General features: G+C 30.9%; 1 protein-coding gene across 2 annotated transcripts; it reads left to right on the top strand.

Annotated features, from left to right (window-relative positions):
• Window positions 1–5879: 5879 nt before the first annotated feature.
• Window positions 5880–19904, top strand: LOC148607931 (protein rolling stone-like). 2 transcript variants are annotated; one of them, XM_088546404.1, is made up of 4 exons: window positions 5880–6170; window positions 16466–16697; window positions 17233–17361; window positions 19348–19904. In XM_088546404.1, the coding sequence occupies exons 1-4, from the start codon at window positions 6114–6116 to the stop codon at window positions 19701–19703; spliced, it is 774 nt and encodes a 257-aa protein (XP_088402530.1). In that variant the 5' UTR covers window positions 5880–6113; the 3' UTR covers window positions 19704–19904. The 2 variants fall into 2 exon arrangements, with proteins under 2 accessions (XP_088402530.1, XP_088402529.1); XM_088546403.1 differs by lacking the exon at window positions 5880–6170 and adding an exon at window positions 11206–11423.
• The last annotated feature ends 1252 nt before the right edge of the window (window positions 19905–21156 follow it).

The raw sequence follows: 21156 nt of genomic DNA, 5'->3' as shown, positions 1-21156 counted from the left end.
CTCAGCCAAAGACTTTGTAATTGGAAACGTAAGTATACTGTGATATCGAATATAGGGAATGGTTTACCATTACAAGTATATTTCGTCAGCTTTTATTTACTCTGAACATATTGTATTATTTTCGTAAAAAAACGTTTCTATTTACATTAACAATGTACAACAAATTTGAGAAACCAACCTCTAACGTTTATTTATAAAACTTAGAATATATCTAATGACTCTTTTGTATATGAAATGAAAATGATATTAAAATAACATGTCTAACATTTGATTACTGTTGGAGCATTTACTCTATCGATGTCATTGGTACAACAATGACGACACAGATTCGTGAAATCAGAAAGATACAGCAATTTGCCACTGTTAACCTTAGTTGGCACTATCTGAACATGCCCAATGTCAAAGTTTTTAGATTATGATATTGCATAGTAAAAATTATAGAAAGGACTATTGCTACTTACAAATAAACGTACGTTAAGTAGTGCCTGAATTTTATATGGACTCGTACTTACATGTAAAGTGTAATGCGAACTAACACTAACTCTGATTACGGAATTTTCAGGTACAATGTATATAGACAAATATTTCTCAGATGCAACATCTTGTTCTTATCATGCCACATTTAACATAACAGAAAAAAAAACACTTCTTTATTATATCTTTAAAATAGTTCAAGTTGTCTGATATTAACCTTTTTCTGACCCAATTAACGATTTTAAGAGATTTTGAAAAGTAAAAATATGAACACAATATGAATTGTCTTTTTGATACAAAGAACAAAAACAAAATGCACTTACTATATGAAATAAACTAACTTAGGATGACCCTAATATAATAAAAAAAAACACGTGTTTATAACTGTTTTTCTACCAGATATTCATACTTTGTACTTTGTAGCTTATTATGACGTGGGTTGCCTTTCAGTATGGGATATATTATACCCTTACATTACTACTGAACGGGTTAACAACGTTCATTCTAAAATAGTTACTTTGGGTATGCAAAATCATTTATTGATTCGCATATCTTGAATATATTAGGGAAAAAAGTTGTTTTAACATATTTAGATAAAACGATTACTGTGTTTTCGAAAGTGTGGATCATTATTAATCGTTAAACAAAACAAAATTGTTCAGAAAGGTATTCCATGTTTTATGCAATAAATTCAAAATGTTCAAGAACAAGGGTTCAGAATGTTCGAGTGCAGTTTATGGCGCTGATCTTTGCATTGTATTATATATTAATCAAATCACTAATGCAAGATCGCGCATGATTTTTGCTATGATGTATCCATCTGAATCGATTTGCTCAACGTGTCATGAATTTCGTCTTTCGTCTACCTTCGAAAAGACATTTTATGAGGAACTCGATGAGTGTCTAGAACAACAGCGGATGCTAATACCTTTCCAGTGCACCTTGTCCTTGCCTCCAATTTTAAGTGGTCCAGCTAGCTCTTAGCTTTTGGTGGTACATGTATTTGCATATGATGTTTGATTATTTCATGTTTTTTGTGAGTATTTTCCCTGGATTATGCTCTATCTGATTATAGTTGGATTTCTTGTTTCTTTGACTTCCTTTCTTCTTAGAATGGTAAAGTAGCTTTCTGTTTTCTGTTTACAATTTCTATGTGATATTTATTAATAAAATAACAATTTTAGGAACCCAAGCTGATTATCATTTCCAACAGCTGTTATGAGCTTATTTACTAAATTACTTTATTCTCAAGATTTTCAGTGATTATACAATAATAACAATCAACTGTCTTGTGATTTCTCTGATCAGTATTTCGTTTCTCTGATCAGTATTTCGTTATTGAAATAAATAAAATTGCTTATTAATGCAATTTAATAAATTTATTCTCAATTTTCTGAAAGTCAATCCATTTTCCAATATAAAACTATATCTTCTTGATATGATGTTTTTTTTTCTTTTTTAATATATGTTTTTTCTACATTGATCAAACGACCAAATTGTTCGAAACATAAAAAATAACTAAAATTATCAAATGAATAAAGAACCTATTTGTGTATCAAAAATAAAATTCTTAACAAAGAATTGGCCCCGATTACATTTTTTATATTTTCGCTAGAATCTTGATTTCCTTGATTACGTATCAAAATTATGACGTCACAAACAGTTAAGAGTTTTCTCAGACTTTTTTTTTTCAGTTTTTCAGACTTAGTTATTTTTTCAAGTTGGCCTGATCTTATTTCTAGCATTTCTTTCATAAAATGAAAGCAAGCCAACATGAAGAAAAATATTATCTTCAAAATGTGAATTCTATAACCTGCTCCTTATTCTGAAATCCTGACCTAGATATGAAATCTAGTCATATGAAACCTTATTGTATCTTTCTATATTCATAAATCAAAATATTGCTTTCTAAAATGACGATAAAATGCAAATATCTCTTTTTGCGGTTGTACGCTGATAGGTGAAATACAACGTATAAAATCTTACCATCTATGTAACTTTTGCATTTAATTTTGCTTAAAAAATAAATTTGTAAGATACAAACAAGACTAATCAAGGAAGCAACTAAAAATACAATGAAATTATTTTTCAATGTTAGAGACTAAATAACAAAAGAAGAACAGAATTAGTTTTCGAGACTCAAACGCCGCTAGAGTGTTTTACAGCCAACAATGTTTACAAAAGACCTTGACCAATTCCAAATGGATTCTAAACACATGCAGGGCAAATTTCAAAATTAATTTAAATTTCGATATTTTATTGATTTGGTAAAAAAAAAAATCCTTTTTTATGATATACAATTTGGGAGAGAATTGAAGTGGCAATTAATCATGGGAACTAAGGTCCTAGCGGTAATTAAAGGAATGTAATCCAGAAACAAAGACCAGACATGAAAAACAGACATACGCAAAAAAGAACATTTAGTAACTATAATAAATACATAAAAAGTAACAAAGGCAAATGAGCAACTCTGAATCCACTGAAACCTTGGAGGAATGATCGATTCGAATATTAAGGACAAAAAGACCATTTCATTTCAACTGTACCGATTGTGCTCTAAAATAATTACATACTTCGTAATGTTCTATTTGATCTGGTTAACATCATAAAGTACGCTGTAATCAACTTTTTAAATTGACCACCATAGTGTGATTCAATGATCAGATACTGACATGTTTCAAATAAATTTCTGTTAAATAAATGAATAAAAACGCGGTTAGGAATAGGAACAGATATATGGCTATTTTATAATTTCGGATACAGAAGAAAATATTGTGTAGACTAATATGTACTAAGCATTGGTTTCATGAATAAACACTTTGAACACCAACCGCAATTTCAACATTTTTGAATTCTCATTTTTTCCCTCTGAGCAACTCCAGCTTTGTCATTTTCAGTTTAAATAGCGGGTCGGATTTATAATTTGTTAATTTGTACTAATATTGGAACTAAACCAATTCCACATTTTTAGTGGGAATATTTTACTTATAAACAAGATGTAAACAAATGCACAACGAACTGACGCAACTGACATTCTACAAAGAAGTACTGCCTTTCCTATCATTGTTACGCAATACTTCAATTAAAAAGTGTTTTATATATTTCAAATTCAAGATTGTTTCTTTACCAGCCAGTGGAACACTGCAGAAAGATGGCTAAGAATACTCAATTATATCACATTTTCTAAAACACAAGTTTTCCATGCGTTGTATGATTAAGCAGAAAAACAAAAAGGAAAAAGAGAAAGAAATACACTTATGACGATTGTTTATTTTCATCATTAAAGATCAATATCATACTACTTTCGTTTATTGATCGATAACAGTCAATTTTCTTGTTTTCTGGTCGCAGCACTGAAAAAATTATTGTAACATGATTTCAAACTTTGACAGAAAAGAGCACTATCTGGATAAAGTATCAACATCGAGAGAATTTTAAAACCTTATGATTCATCACGTGATTTCTTCTTCAGTAAATCGTTAAGAGACAAATACTTGTCTTACTGTTTGTTTATTTATTTTTGTTTTTTTTAATTTACTGTATTTCTATTTTTTTCACTTTATTGTGAGAAAAAAATATTGAGTGAAATGATGAAAGAGGTATAATTTGTTTCTGTCGTTCAATGATAATTGAAATGGTGCATATATGGTAGATCGTCAAATGTATCAGTCACAACTATGAATATTCATTGACCACTTCAGTTTTAAATCGAAACTATCCATAAATCAGTTTTAAATCGAAACTATTCATAAATCATTAATCCCTCTGACAAAGTAAATTTGTTTGTAGTTTACAAGGAAGCCCTTCTGATAAAGTGAAATGATAAATGAATTATAGCTCAATACCCAGGTCAATGAAGAGATGTTAGGAAATAATGTTGTCTCCGACCAATAGTTCTGAGGTTCAAAAATATTTCCACTACAATTGTAGTATTTTTTCTGGATATCGAAATTATGGGTTTACTGTTAAAATGGCTAACGTGTAAGATTCAATTATCAATGAGTTTTTGCTTTTGAATAAAGGTATAGTTAATTGCAGCATTTATTCACGTTCTCATACAATGTACTTGATACAGCAAAAAGCCAATGGTTTTTTATGATCTATTATTTTGTAATTGGTCAATGCATAAATCAATTCATAAAAGCAATTAATGATTTTCTTTCAGTAATTTATCCATAGAACAAAGCAATTCTTATACAAAAATACATGACCATAATTGAACAAATTACAGACCTTCCAAATTACATAATTTATTTTTAAAAAAGGACATTTTCTACTTCTGTCATGTTCTGTTGTCACTCTGTTTGTCTTTTTTTATTTTTTTTTATTTTTTGCTGGGAGTTTATATTGGTACTGCGTTAGCTTTTTTTTATTACGTCTTGTATTCTGAACTTCAGTTTGTATATGTAATCTACTTTACACGGTTCGTTAAATGTGTAAGCAGATCGTCTTTGTTTCCTGTTTTCATGTTCTGGCCATGTTTTGGGATTTGGACGTATTTGATTTATCCAATTTGTGCACGCTTCGGTATTTTAGTCGATATTCGCTACATTGAATATTCCATTCATTATAAGTACAATGTAAGATATTTGCATGTGACGTTGCAGCTGCACATAGTGAAAATACAAATTGATTTTGGACGAAAACCTGTACATTTGAAATCGGGAAAAAATCATACTTCCGCAACACCACATGCTTTATGAATATGCATTTTTGTTTATTTATTGATACTTTTTGGTCGTATGTTTATTCAATTTACACCAGCGATTTTAAATAGTTACTATTATTTGTTAGTTGACCCATATTCCTTGTATACATCATATATATATGCAGTTACTCCATTAAGGGTGATGAAATTAATGATGTTGCGGACAGGGCAAACTACACTTCTTGTAATACATACGATTACCCTACCAGTGCTCCTGGTCCATGCTCCCAGGTTTTGGTGGAGCCCGTATTCCTCATTTACCTTAGTATCTTTGAATATTTATTATGGATGTTCTTTGTTGTGTGTGTCTATATCTCTGGTAAGTCGTTATCTTCCGGTCATATTCTTATGATTACCACTCGATCCTTGCTCCTTTGATTTCCAATTAGAGCAGTATAGACCTCGTTTGTACGCGTTAAACTTACATCAAGTCATTTCAAATGCCACAAAGTTCTCAAGTCCTTTTTCGTGAAAAAATAATGAATTATTTCATTTCATGTTTTTTGGATGAGCACACTTATTAGATGCAGATTTACCTCTGATGGGGTTAACCGCAATTGTTAAATATGCTTTCTTAAATACTTACGATTATATTCTCGATTTGTATTTTTACACATGAATTATTCATAAATCTAAAGTAATTATGAAATATCCAATGTGGCATTGATGTTTAAAACCTTCGTCTGCAATCGAATCTATTTAAAGGTTTCACATAAAACATTGACGATTGAATAAAAATCGATTTCTGTCAAGCAATTCTAAAGGTTGCGATTTAGTAGGTAAAAATATGAAGTGGGACGTCCAAGGAATTTCAGTTATAGACGGCCATCTAAAAAAAATAAACGAGTAGTGGTTAAGATGATAATGTGATTGAGAAATCACTTTTGGATTAAACATTTGTTTGTTGTCTTCAATACGTAAATCCAAAGATATGAAGGAAGGATATTGTTTGAACTATTATTCGGCCAGAAACTTCGTGGTTGGAAAGGTAAATACATCTATCTCTCAGAATATTAACACTGACAATTTTTATTGGCAAAAAGAAAAAGTGGTTAGTCACAATGTCACAAAAAATGCTTCTTTTCATTTTGCAAATTAGGTTACTTTTGTATCCTATTTTGTATTATGGGGAAATAGTCTTCTTTTTTTTTTGTTTAGTTTTTTTTTATATTTAGTTTTGTTTTCCTATTCTATTTCGGATACAAGTACGCATACGTTTAATAAGGATTGTGAAATCTTGAGGAGGTTTTCAATTTGCCAAAGATGTAAGTGTAAATCTACAACTTAAGATAATACGTTGTGAATTCAACCTCATATCTTGACTTACACTTAGAGAGAAGAACAACGATTGACCAAATTCTTCGAGAAACGTGATGACTTTTCATACGGATCGTCAATTTCCTTCATTTGTGGCAACAGCCCTTCAGCACCTGCGTATGGACTTTTCATATCACAACCCATACGCTATGCCAGAGCTTGGCGTAACTATGCAGACTTTTTTGTGTCGCGCTAGTCTTCCTACAATTAGGCTTCTGGAACAATGTTATGTTGCTACAAGATTGAAGTCATCACTACAGATGTTTTAAGGTCGTCATCATGAACTTGTGGATCGTTTCGGTGTATCAATCTGCACCAATAAAACTGATTTATTCAACGTGTGATAGTTGTCCTTTCCTACTTCGTCTACCCCGGACTTGCTTTTTTATGAGCAACTCGGCGAGTGTTTCTAGAAAAGCAGATGACGCTTACCCTACCGTCACACCTGGTCCATGTTCCCAGTATTCAGTGGAGTCCGAGTTGCTCAAAAATGTTTTTGTTACTTTGTACGTATTATTTTTGTTACTTTATGTTTATGTTGTGTTTGTCTGAATTCCATGTCTGGACTTTTTTACCTGGATTACATTCTTTTGATTTCTGCTAGAATCTTTGTTCCCTTGATTACTCTTACAAAAATATATTGTTTCTTGTTGAAAACGTATACAAGTACAAAATATATATTAAACTTGATTACAGGCACAGGAACATAATTACATGACCCGATTTGAATATCCCGGTATTTTATTGTAACCAATGCAATCTCTGGTTGTAATGTCTCAGTTGCTTTTCCTAAAGCTATACCAAGATTGTGTGATTTGTTGCCATAATTAAAAGTCGAACAAAATATGAAAAATATGTTTTTTTACAAATATAATTTTCAGACTTTTGATAACGATGTTCTGTATTTTACAATATTTGTTTTTTTTTTTTTTTTTCAAAAAAATATATATTATATATTATAAAAGACTTATTTATTGTGTATGTTGCCTAGTGCAATCAGACGACTCATTTAAAATATGATATGCATGATGGTTTTTAATGATGGATAAGCATACATCTTTTTAAATAAAAAGTGAAATGAAATGAGAAAGTGAAAACTGGGTTTCTGTAACAAACTATTTCTTTTATTTACAAAAATGGTGATTGGGAAAAAAGAAGGGAGATGTCTCAATTATTATTCTGCTAGAGACTTTGTTATTGGGAAGGTAAAGAAATGTTTTTATTGTTATTTTTATTCATTATATTCGATACTGGAATCAACACATATTTGAAGTATTGTATGTTCGTCTCGTATAAATGAATGTCTTAAAAAACATAATAAAATGTTTTTTATTTATCATTTTTGATCAGATATATTCAGACTTAAACTTAAGCTTAAAGAAAGGGATAACAATGTTCTGAATATATTGGTTATACTAAACGGCATCGAATGAATTTGAAAAGGCAGTAAAATGAGACATGTGTTGCTGTTATTAATTTCCAAAGACCTATTAGATAATATTGATTGGTGATGGTGGAATTAACACCACTCAATCTGAAAAAGTAAGGAAAATAAGAAGGTACTTCATTTTGAATTATGAACATCCAATATATATTAAGAAGTTGAAGTGTTCATTTATGTTCTGATCAAAATCATTTTAGCCGCGTTTCATTAACATTGATCCTCATTATGATGATTTTGTTCTGTCATTTTACCGTCATCCTAAACGTAACTCTGTAAACAATTTTGATTTTATTTTTTAAATCACTACGATGACACAAACACAAGCTGGTTATAAATACAATTATCAACACAATATTTCTCTGTTTACGAATCAGGAACAACTTTGATAATTTTTTCTCAGCTCTGATTTGATATTTTATACTTATAACCTTCAAATATGGTAAATTTTGTAATGATATACATTTGCCCTAAAGCATTATTCTAATTTTCTATATGTACTGAATGTATTTAGGCAAAAATTACTAAATTGAAGAAAAAAATTTGTTCCACCCACTACCTCATTTTTAGACAGAATGTTTTTTTTAAATGTATATCATCAACTTTGAAAGTACTTTCTTACTTAACGTATGATGTAATAATCTTGTTATTATGTTGAAAAATGGCACAGTTAAACTTGCTTTAGATTATTTGAATATCTTAATCGTAATATTTAGTGCATCCTTGTATGGATACATAGTTTGGTGACGAAAATAAACAAAATGAAACGTCATTTAAAATAATTGCAAACCCTCTTCTGTGAATATATATTTCATCTCGAATGGTTTTATACATGAGCCATGTGAAACATTAAATTTAACCTCTAGGGAGGATACTTGTTCTTTTGATGCATGTCGGTCGACGGTGCTCAATTTCGATAATTATAAGTTAAATCATCTAAAAATCTCCGGCAATACACGAAATTGTCTATATGTATGCAACGAGATAACCTAAGACTTTCAATTACTTCGTACATATTTCAAGTTTAGGTCTCTTTTATGGGTGATTTAAATGAAATGTCTTTGTTCATATAATGGAAGTGTTGTATTTAAATACTTTAGTCGACAGGCGCGTAGATGCCTTTAGGCAAAAAAGCTTTTGCCTGCACTTAATTTTGCCAATTTTTTTTTTTTTTTTTTTTGGATAAAATACATCCTGGAGAGGCATAAATGATGCTCTAAAACGCTATCTCAGCGGAGCTTCGGGGAGATACTCTAAAACGCTATCTCCGCAGAGCTCCGCCCTGGACCTGCTTTGGGCCTTAAGCAGCCCCAACACCCCCTGCCGTAATTTTGCCTACACTTCATTTTGGCCTCAGCTACGCGCCTGGTCGACGTCACATTAATAGTGACGCAATGAACATGATTTGAAAATATCTCTACACATGCTGCAGTATGTTTAAGGGCCCTTTCTATAAAGTTCACGTAATGATTTCGCTCTGCTTTGAAAATTGTCAATTTTGATCATAATTTATTCTAAAATTACAACATTTACATATCAAAGTGGCAATTGTTTTTGTAACCAAGACAACCTCTGTTTTCATTGTCTTATTTGCATTTGTCTAAAGCCATACCAAGATTGTGTGATAAGTTACCAATTGTTAAGTCAAACAAAGCATTCGGAAAACAAACCATAAACTATAATTATTATCCTTTGAATAACAATGTTCTGTATTATACACAAACAACCTGTAGTGGAGGGTGTTACGCTATAGTATCACAAGAGGTAAATATATCACAAGAGACGGAAAACGAGGGTGATTTTACACAGTGCGATTCGATGGGTAACACTCTCTACTACAGGCAGTATGTGTTATGTAATACTAAATACGAGAGTGTAATTTATCGTGACGTCGAGGGTGGTATATCCTAGAGGAGGGTGATATATCGCTTTCGTCGGGGTGATATATCGATCCACCAATCACTGTTTGGTGGGGGCGGGGCAACTAAGGATGTGCAGGGAATAGACTAAATAAAGCATCACCCATTACCCAATCATAATTCAAGATGTTTTGTATGAAGTATAGTATTTTACAATATTTCATTTTTGTATAACAAACACGTGTAATGCTTAATTCATCTTATATTTCTAAAATATTTCCTATCATTTCGGTCTGGTTTGCTACAAACATTTAAACACACCAGGATATGTATGCGCATATTATATCATATTAGTAACCTATTGAAGCGCATACGACTATTATTACAAAGGAAAAGATGAAAACTAAAACGTTTATGAAATTCAAAACTCCAGACAACAAATCGATGAGTATTACACCGGCTGACCTTTACAAATCTGACCTCAACAACGCAAGTGTATGCAGTCAAATATTCATTACCTTTAAAACGTTTGATAAATCATCGGCGCACTTGGGGTATCATAAATTTTAACAAATGAAATTAAAATAATTTAATAATAAAGAGCAAGTGAACACCTAGTGTACTGTCAATTAAATCTGTCCTTTTATTGACGTGCTTTTTTATAAAGGGGTATATTTGTTTTAACCAGTTTCCGGCCCTGTTTTAGTGAAACTATTAGCTTGCTGATAGAATATTACCATTTCTTGTACTTTGAATTTTACAGAAAATTACGACCTGTTACAAAATTCACGTATGCAAATGACGTCGACAGTGTTTGATTTCGATAATTATAAATTTAGTCATCTGCGACCTCGGCCAACTTTGTCATTATACGAAATTAATTATATGTATGCAATTGTTAACGTAAAAAGTTCAATGCCTTCGCACATAATTCAAGTTTAGTTCTTCTTAATGGGTGATTTATATGAAATGTCTTTGTTTATATGATTTAGGTGTTGTGCATAGGTACTATAGTCGACGTCCCATTAATAGTGAAGCAATGAAAATGATTTAAAAATACATCAAAAAGTAAATGCTACCTACTCTTTTAAAGTATGTTTAAGTGCCCAGTATATAAAGTTCATAGAATTATTTCGCTTTGAAGTTACCAATAAAATCAAATTTTGGTCGTAATGTATTCTACAAATACAGCACTTACATGTCTAAGTGGCAATTGTTTCTGTAACCAATGCAATTTCTGGTTTTAATGTCTCAGTTGCATTTCCTAAAGCCATATCAAGATTGTGTGATTTGTTGCCATAATTAAAAGTCGATGCCAGTACATGCTTAGTCGTTGATTTTATAGAACATACATTATACTATAAAATTTACAATATATATTATAAAAGACTTATTTATTGTGTATGTTGCCTAGTGCAATCAGACGAATCATTTAAAAATGATATGCATGATGGTTTTTAACGATAGATAAGCATACATCTTTTTAAAATAAAAACTTGAAATGAGAAAGTGAAAACTGGGTTTCCATAACAAACTATTTCTTTTATATACAAAAATGGTGATTGGGAAAAAAGAAGGGAGATGTCTCAATTATTATTCTGCTAGAGACTTTGTTATTGGGAAGGTAAAGAAATATTTTTATTGTTATTCTTATTCATTATGTTTGATACAGGAATCAACACCTGTTATTGTTATATTTGAAGTATTGTATGTTCGTCTTATATGAATGAATGTCTTAAAAAACATAATAAAATGTTTTTTATTTATCAATTTTGTTCAGATATATTCAGGTTTAAACTTAAACTTAAACAAATGATGACAATGTTCTGATTACATTGGTTATACTAAATTTAAATCAAATGAATTTCTGTTGTATGAAAACTGATTTAATCAACGGGTCATAGTTTTCCTTTCATCGTTTGTCTACCCCTGGACTTGACTTTTTTATGAGCAACTCGGCGGGTGTTTCTGGAAAAGCAGAGGACGCTTACCCTACCTATGCACCTAGTCGATGCTCCCAGGTTTTAGTGGAGTCCGAGTTGCTCATTTGCCTTTGTTACTTTGTATGTTTGATTTTAGTTACTTTATGTTTTTTTGTTGTGTATGTCTGTTTTCCATGTCTGGTCTTTGTCCCTTGATTACGTTCTTTTGAATACCGCTATAACCTTGGTTTCCTTGATTACTCTTTGAGAAGGTAGTAACATGAGACATGCGTTGCTGCTATCAATTTCCACAGACCTATTAGACAATATTGGTTGGTGATGGTGGAATTAACACCACTCAATCTGAAAAAGTAAGGAAAATACAAAGGTACTTCATTTTGAATTATAAACATATATATATATATATATATATATTAAGAAGTTGAAGTGTTCATTTATGTTCAGTGTAAGGGGTGCATGTATATTATATATGTCCATTTCGAAATCATTTTAGCCGCGTTTCATTAACATTGATCCTCATTATGATGATTTTGTTCTTTCATTTTACTGTCATCCTAAACATTACTCTGTAAACTATTTTCATTTTATTTTTTACATCACTGCGACGACACAAACACACGCTGGTTATTAATACAATTTAAGTACTTCTCTGTTGAAGACTCAGGAAAGATATGTATAAGATGGGGCACATAAATAAAATAAACCCAGAGATTTTATTGCATTATCCTAGTATTTTTACCTCATAACCCCAAGAAATGACAATAAAAGTCTTTGTAACGTTTGCCTAATTAAGATATTGATTCAATAAGTTTAGTTGAAATGCACTGCGAACAAATTGCGGGAATTTTTTCCCGCACTTTTTCCCTATATATTCAGTCAAATAATTTCTCCGTTGAAGACGCTTTAGTAAAAATTTAAATAGCTGTACGTTCGGTTGTTTAATTTTCTATATGTACCGAATGTATTTTGGGCAAAAATGACTAAATTGAAAAAAGGTGTGCCACCCACTGCCTGATTTTAAGATGTTTTTTTTAATGTATATCATCAACTTTGAAAGTACTTTCTTATTAACGTATGATGTAATAATCTTGTTCTTATGTTGAAAAATGGCACAGTTAAACTCACTTAGGATGATTTGAATATCATAATCGTAATATCTAGTGCATCCTTGTATGGATACATAGTTTGGTGACAAAAAAAATGAAACGCCATTTAAAATAATTGCCAACCCGCTTCTGTGAATATATATATTTCATCTCGATTGGTTTTATACATGGGCCATGCGAAACCTTAAAGTTAGCCTCTAGGGAAGATACTTTTTTTATGCATGTCGGTTTGTATATTATTTCTTGAAACGCAATACATTCACATCATTGACAATTACATCTTAAGAGAAAATTTGTTTCATAGCCATCGTAAGAGTTTTCCCTTTCAAGGAGAAAGGGGTATGACATTGCTTACTCAAGAATGTAATTCAGACAGTGATCCTGGTGTACTTCACCTGTTTTCCAAATGATCGTTGTCGAGTTCAGATTGTTTATTTTCTTATGGATTTTACAAGAAACCGTAGTTATAAAATATATTTTTTTTATACCTCTTTTACTGCTGAATATTGAAAACTTACTAAAACGTTTAAGTAATACAAGAACATTTATTATTGAAATACTGGGTGAACTTAACATTTCTTTATATGTATGGTATTATTGTATTCACTCCATGGAGATCGACTTTTAATCAGCTGAACGTTAATGATATAAGGTCGTATTCTTTGTTCTGAAAGTTACAATTTCATCCTGATTTTTGTATATTTTTTAATACCAACTCAAGTACTTTTTCATTTCCATTTTTCAAATATAATCAAATAACTAAATATCCTACAAAAACAGCCATTGTGTGACATGCAGTCGGTACAATAGTTCGCATTCTGAACCGGATCTAGAATAATAATTTCAGTAACCGAAAGTGATATCTGGCATACAACGAGATACTATTAATAGTTCAATAACACTTTAAGCATTATGATTTCACGCCTAGTTACATTTAAGATGATGATTTGATTATGTAAATACTGTGAAACCTTTCTAAATGATAGAGGGATATTTAGAGCGATGTAAAACCTAGACTTAACCCACCATTTCGTTTGAAATGCCTGTACCAAATCAGGACCATTGCGGTTCATGTTGCTCCGGTGGTGTAATATCTATTTTGCCAGATTTATTTTGGACTTGACTTGATTATGTATCAGATCAATGTTCGGTTATTTTATTGTTACCCTTATTTAGGAGCTTATTTTACTAATTACTTAGAAGCATGCCTACACCATAAACGTGTCAATTTGTGTATTAATCATAAAACTGTATTGACGAAAGACATAAAAACACAAAACAAATGTGTCAATCCCTATATATAGCTGACAGATATCTTGTTAAGCGGAGTAGTAGTGTTTTTTTTTTTTTTTTTGTTCCTTTCATTAGACATGGAAGGTGAAAGAGTAATCAAGGGAACCAAGGTTATAGCGGTAATCAAAAGAATGTAATCCAGGTACAAAGACCTGACATGGAAAACAGACATACACAACAAAGAACATAAAGTAACTAAAATCATACATACAAAGTAACAAAAGAAAATGAGCAACTCGGACTCCACTAAAAACTAGGAGCATGGACCAGGTGTACCGGTGGGGTAAGCGTTCTCTGCTTTTCTAGAAGCACCCGCCGAGTTGCTCATAAATAGTCAAGTCCGGGGTAGACAAACGAGGAAAAAATGATAAAATCATGTTGGTAGTGAATCCTATTTTTATGTCAGCATTAAGTTGAAAAGAGTAAAAGGTGAATGAGGGCAAAATGACAACAAATCAATATAATACTATCATGCTTCGATGGATTTTGGAAACACATTTTGAGTTTGATAAGAATACATGCATTCGATTAATTTATCATATGCTATTTAATCAATCAGTAGAATGACTTATTGATTGATTAGTAAAGATGACGTCATGCCGTGAATTAAATGAATAAACACTTTGTCAGTCTGAAATGCTAATCTTTCCTGTTCTATTTTTAGGTCATGCGTACATATGCGCTTTTGATAGAACATTTATTTGCAAATTCATTTTCAGAATACCTTGATTGGAATATGAACTTTAAGATAAAATGGTTATTTAATTATTTCAAGGTCTGCCTTTCTTTCAAACTTATTTATACTTTCACAAAATATATCTCCGTATTATCTAATTGTAGGAAAAACTAATTTAATTCACAAAGACCAGCTGCTTCAATTCAATTCATTAACACTGAAAGTTATATTGTAAAACTATAATAAAACTTAGAATAAGAATCCTTACATTAGAGGAAGGTGTGGCCTACGATAAATACAACACATAAAAAACATCAATCTTACTCTTTATCTCCGATTCTAACCTATGCGAATATGAAGTCAATATGTCACATTTAACAAGCAAACCCTAATACATACCCTGTCCTGAAATTGGAACATTTCAATGTTAATACGAAAAATTCAATATTCAGTATTCAATAAACCGTTCGGTCATTTCAAATTCTTCATTGAATATCTAAAATGTCGTTGATGCAGAAACAGGTAAAAATGTTGTTAAACAACTTTTTAAATACTCATGTAAAGCGATTAAAAAAAGATTCACTTTATATTATTAAACATTTGCGTTTTTTATTTAATTTGCAGTTTTTTTATAACTTAGATAAGAAATATTCAGTGTATACCACATGATATGACACGCATATCTTTATCACCGCTCAATATTTTCTCCAAACTTAACATTTACATTGTGTGAGATACATCATAAACATAGGTGTCACCCCTTTAGGTTGAAAAGTTTATAAAGAGTCAAAATTTATCATACGCATTGTAATATCTGTACCCTTCCATAGCATGAAAAACAGACACCTACCATATGGAACATGACATCGCCTTAATGATATGCACACGGAAATATTCAGATCATTTAGATTTGCCTAAATTCAATACAACAAAAATTTGTCGTTGATCAAGTTTAAGAATTAGAACAATGTTGCTCCCTGTGTAATTTATGCATGTTTGTATAATATAATTTGTGTTGATCAGGTCCTTGACAACATGAAGTACTAATATACTAAAGTGCCAAAATATTTGTTTAATTTGTTCATACATTATATTGATTTTTTGCTTTATTTATTTTTTTTAATTTTTTTTTTTGTTTATTTTTTTTTTGTCGAATAAAGTTATTTAAAACTAAAAGATGACTGATAGAGCTATTTTTAGTAGATGTAATTGGCCACATTTGTTTTCAAAATCATACATTTATATTGCACATTTTTTGTATGATTTGTTTTGTTTTGTCTTTTTTTGTTTTTGTTTTGTTGTTGTTGTTGTTGTTTTTTTGTTTTGTTTTGTTTGTTTTTGTTTTTGTTTTTGTGTGTTTTTTGGGGGGTTATACTCCTTTCTATTGTACGGTTTATTTTGTTATGTGTTCACCTGTTGCGGTTCACACGTCCAGGTATTAAACCTCGATTGTACTTTTTGTTTTGCTAATTCTTCTATCCAAACAATGGGTATTAATGATAATAGTGCATGCTTGTTGACTGCTTTAATTATTAAAAAAATGGGTAAACACCATCACACCATTTGTTTCATTGTTTTCATTTCAGAGATAAACAAGAATTTATCTGGTAATTACGTTAAGCCTTGTTTTAATTGGGCCTTTTTTCAGTGTGGTGGTCCTGGAGGATTTTTGTTGTGGACTGCATTTTGGGCTTTGTGGCATATCACATGGTTCGTTATAGATTTATCTGTACTAACGGAAAAGTCAACAGCTTCATACTTCCGTTACCTGACTAATTGGGGATATATTTTACTGCTTATTACGTCATGGGTTGATTTTATTACTTCATTGTTAACCTACTGCTGCTGTAAAAATGAATATGAATTAGACAAGCCTACAGGTAACCATATGACTATAAATGAATAAAGTTAAGATATTTATTTATGTACAACTCCATATAAAATTCGGACACTGCGTAAATTAGAGGAGATTCATTGTGTAGAAAAAGCAACCAAACAAATGATTTTTTTTTGTCCACAATTATACAAATGGCGTGATAACACGTTTTAAAAGTAAACATCGTGGATGATTACAATGTTAATTCCTTTTACTCAGTATCTATGGGCGTACAAATCTTTTTGATTTATGGTTCGTAAATATTATTGATATTCAATCAACAGTTACACTCGTGCCCTCTTTCTGCTTTTGATACATCATATTTAAATGCCCACATCCTTTAATTTTACATTTTTAAAGTATGTAACTTTTATCATCGGATGATTTCCTTTCTCAACAGTACAATATTTACAATATTATTTAATTTTATGCTGATACTTCGGCGGGGTATGATATTTATCTGTACCTTTTTTTAAACTTTTTCCATTTCTATGAAATGCTGGGTATACATGTTACTTTTTTGTTTTTGTTTCCATTAGATGAAAAAACTTCGAAATACATTATACCCACATGGATCCTATTTGACACAGCGAAATGTACGGCCTTAGAAATTACCATAGGGTACTATGTATACCTTATATGGGATGGCAACGTAGAGGAAGAAAGTCGTGAGTACTTAAGTATCGTACATCAACTATACTCATTTTCAATTTGATCAACATTAGACCTATCAATTGGTTTACATGTATCACTGCACGTAAGATCTCCGTTCTCCTTTTTGTTCAGATGACATTTTCAAAATAAGCCGGCGTTTCCCTTGGAATAAAGTTTTTAAAATCATGACAGAAGAAATGGTTGGCTGGTGAGGAAAATAGAATGAGGTGTTGTTAGATCCTACATGTAGTGAGTAAATGAACAATAGTTAGGTCTGATTTTACTTAGATTGACTCATTTTCGAATAAGTATATACAATATTGAGAGTTCTTTTAACAAACAAATACACATACCCAACGACAGAATTTAGGGACATAATGATAATACAATAAACTGAATGGAAGAATAAAAAGACAATTCAAAACAAAAGGTTGGGGGTAGATCAAAATTAATTTCAACGAAAGAGAAATTAAGGAAATAAGGATTCGCAAATTATGATATACAGATCATGAATAAAACGTACATGAAAACAAAAATAAATGATATATTATTTATAATGTAAGCTTAAAGATAATTGATAAAAAAAAAATAAAAGCATTTGACATTTTCTATTTTGGTAGTGACTTTTATACTCTTAATTTATAACAATTTAATCTTTACGAGGAGTTAATACCAAGACAGCGAAACAAAATATGCTTAATTGTAAGCAATGTTTCTCATTTTTTTTAAATCAAAACACATATAAAAGGACTTTTATGGAATGTTTCGTTTTTAATTTTTGACCAGATTATGCGAAATAGCCAACTTTGGGGCTATTACTTCGTAATCCGTGATCCGCAAAGGGGTTTATGAACAAACGTAAACTGCCCCAAATATGATTTTGCGAGCATAACAAAATTAAGAACAATCATTGTGATTTAATTTTTAATCGATTTCAGTAAAAATTAAGCGTTGTTCCTTCATGACGGCTCTATTAAGATTCCACAATAAAAGATAGGTCACATCAGATAACTTAATGGCAATTCGTGGAAATAAAGCTATATTGAGACACTTAAACAAGCAAATCCAACAATTTTTCCCGTAAAATGTTTATATTTTTTTCAAAATCTTACATTATGGAGATCCATGAAAAAAGATATTATTTTCTATTTTTTTTTCATGAAAATCTGTAGCCATTTCAACATAATAAAACATATATATCAGTTCTCATAATAATTTTTGGGTGCCTCCCCAAATCAATTGTCAAAAAAGTGTTTTTTATGAAATATAAGGCACTTTAAAACAGAAAAAGTAGGCAGGCATGATATTATTGTAAAAATAAAAACCAATCAAAAGTGTACCTTTTTCTGCTCATTCGTTCATGATTTTAATTCTTAAAGTTCGTGCGAAATTACGCATTTTATTTTAAAAACAGCCAGTTGATGCAGGGAAGAAAATCCAATCCGGCGAGGACCTGAATCTTCGCGGATATATTAAAGCATGCGTTTTACACCCCTTTACCTTCACAAGTATTGTATCAATTAATGTACGAATGATCTGCTATTCACAAGTAATATTTCCACCAAGTTTCACCTTTTATTTTTAAGTTTTATAAAATTAGACTGGGTGCGTTTTGTGTATGAAACAGTGCACCTCAACCTTAGTCCAACCTAAGTTTGGAATTATTTGAATTGCGGATTGCAGACCAATCGACGCTAATGACGTCACAGTACCAAGTTACTGTGAAAGTACTTTTATTTGTGGGTACCAATTTTCTTAGTGTAAGGAAAAATGATAAGTTCGTGGATTCCTAAATTTGTGGATTTAAACTCTATCAGACAAACGAATGGAAAATTTCCTTTTCATTGGGAACCAAATTTTGTGTTTACCAAACCTACGAAAACCATGAAATTTGGTACCCTACGAACAATGATACGTTCACAGTAGTTTATAGAAAATGACTTGTCTTGCCTAGATGAGAAACAAATAATCAAGATTAAATTGTTTTATTTTATTTTCAGCTGCTGATTTGTCAAGTATTATATTCCATGCATTTAACACCATCTACATAATCTTGAATCTGTTTGTGACCTCGAAACCTGTAGGACTGTGTCATTGGGTCTTTTCTGTGGCTTTGGCTTTGGTGTACGTCATTGTATCAATCATACTGCAGTTTGCCTTTGACATCATTCCAGTGTATCCGGGACTGAATTGGAGAGAACCTTGGCCAAATGCAATCATTTTTGCATTTTTTGTAGTGTTAGCACCCATTGCCGTCCATTTTGCTATTTATTTCATAAAAAAATATCTTTGCCAGACAAGGGGTCGTGTAGAAGATGTAGAGCAAAATGAACCGACGAAAGAAGATTTGAATTGATTTTCTGTAACACAAAAATAGAATCGACAACAATCTTTTGAAATTACTGCATTTTCTTGTAAAATAAAAGGTGATGTTTGTGTTTTCCGTGTTCAAACAAAGTCATATTGTACAGCATGAATATTGTCATATTTTGTAAATTGTATTACTGGTAATACTATTATGAAAAGCAGACTGTGATAACTGTTGATATTTGAATAAAACTCATTAAAGAAATGCACATTTATTATTTATAAGTGGTTGGCTAATCTGCTACAGAAGAAAATATCATAAGATTTCTTCATTTAGTTATATGTGAAAGAGCGTTAATGGTTGTGTTATCACATTGGCTATATTAAAATGTCTAGAAAAGTCTCCGTTTTGCACCTCCATTCTTTAAAAAGATAACATAATTACAACTTTTTTTGTATACTGTCAGGGACAGTTAATTTTTATACCAGTAACGGAACATTCGTCAGCTATGATGATTAAATACAAATCGAATCGAATCATGGCCTTTCCAAGATGGGAATGGCAAAAGCATTCAACAAAATTATTGCATCTAAATATTAACGAAAATGATATTATCAGTCTTACCCATATTAGGATGATTTAAACCGAAATGAACGGAGATATGATTTTGTGTTTTAGGGAGCTTTTAATGTTTAACCTTCCTCGTGTCATAGTGAAAAAATGAAAGTATCAAGAGAGTTGATTGCAGTAAAATATCTACAGACATTTACAAGGTGCATACATTACTCACACATTTTTTGCAGCAAATATTTAACCTATCAAATGATGAAACAAAATGGTATAGTTATCAGTGATTAAAAAAAACTAAAATTCTAAAACATATGAAAAATGTCTGTTCTCTTTTTATCTTTACATTAATATAATACATGTATTTAAGTCCATAGCTAAGTAATGCATAATAATGCATAAGTAAAACACAAGGTTAAATACACTAAATGTATCAAGTTAAAATCAAAGACCACCACAACGGACGCATAAAGAAACTGTTTAGATTGTTATTGTGTTATAGTGTTATTGGTTCTTAACGTGCGGAACCTGAAATTTCAAAAATGCACTATACAAAGCCTATAACAGTTTGAACTCATGTGTTCTCGAAGATAATACGAAATAATAATAATAAAAATCTGAAAGGTAAAATGGAGATACGGGTAAATATAAACACAGAACAATGCACTTAGAAATATTTTCAGGCAATATACCAGTGTACATCTTGCAAATATAAGTATAAATAAAATGGAGTTAGTTATATCCATTTGAAATATATTTGTACTTTATCAAATCATACTATATCAATCTCAAGAAACTCTCGTAACAAAAAAAAATATAATTCACCAAAACCCTTTCAGTGAGTTTAAGACAGATATACAATGTGCTCAAACAAAAGACTTTCTAATAATAAGTATGATGCTACATATGCAAAATACAGTTGATTGAAAAAACT

The sequence above is a fragment of the Perna viridis genome, chromosome 9, assembly GCF_037379345.1.
Source record: "Perna viridis isolate PV_CMFRI_1.1 ecotype Kerala chromosome 9, ASM3737934v1, whole genome shotgun sequence".
In the NCBI taxonomy this organism is placed as follows: Eukaryota; Metazoa; Mollusca; class Bivalvia; order Mytilida; family Mytilidae; genus Perna; species Perna viridis.
Note: the sequence above shows the minus strand (reverse complement) of the source record. Positions and strands in the feature narration are given on the sequence as shown.

Bases quoted from the DNA above. Each gene is read 5' to 3' on its own strand.
- LOC148607931 (XM_088546403.1), top strand. From the start codon at position 11,355: ATGGTGATTGGGAAAAAAGAAGGGAGATGTCTCAATTATTATTCTGCT. The intron at 11,424-16,465 runs GTAAAGAAATAT...GCCTTTTTTCAG, and splicing joins GAGACTTTGTTATTGGGAAG to TGTGGTGGTCCTGGAGGATT. The intron at 17,362-19,347 runs GTGAGTACTTAA...TTTTATTTTCAG, and splicing joins CAACGTAGAGGAAGAAAGTC to CTGCTGATTTGTCAAGTATT.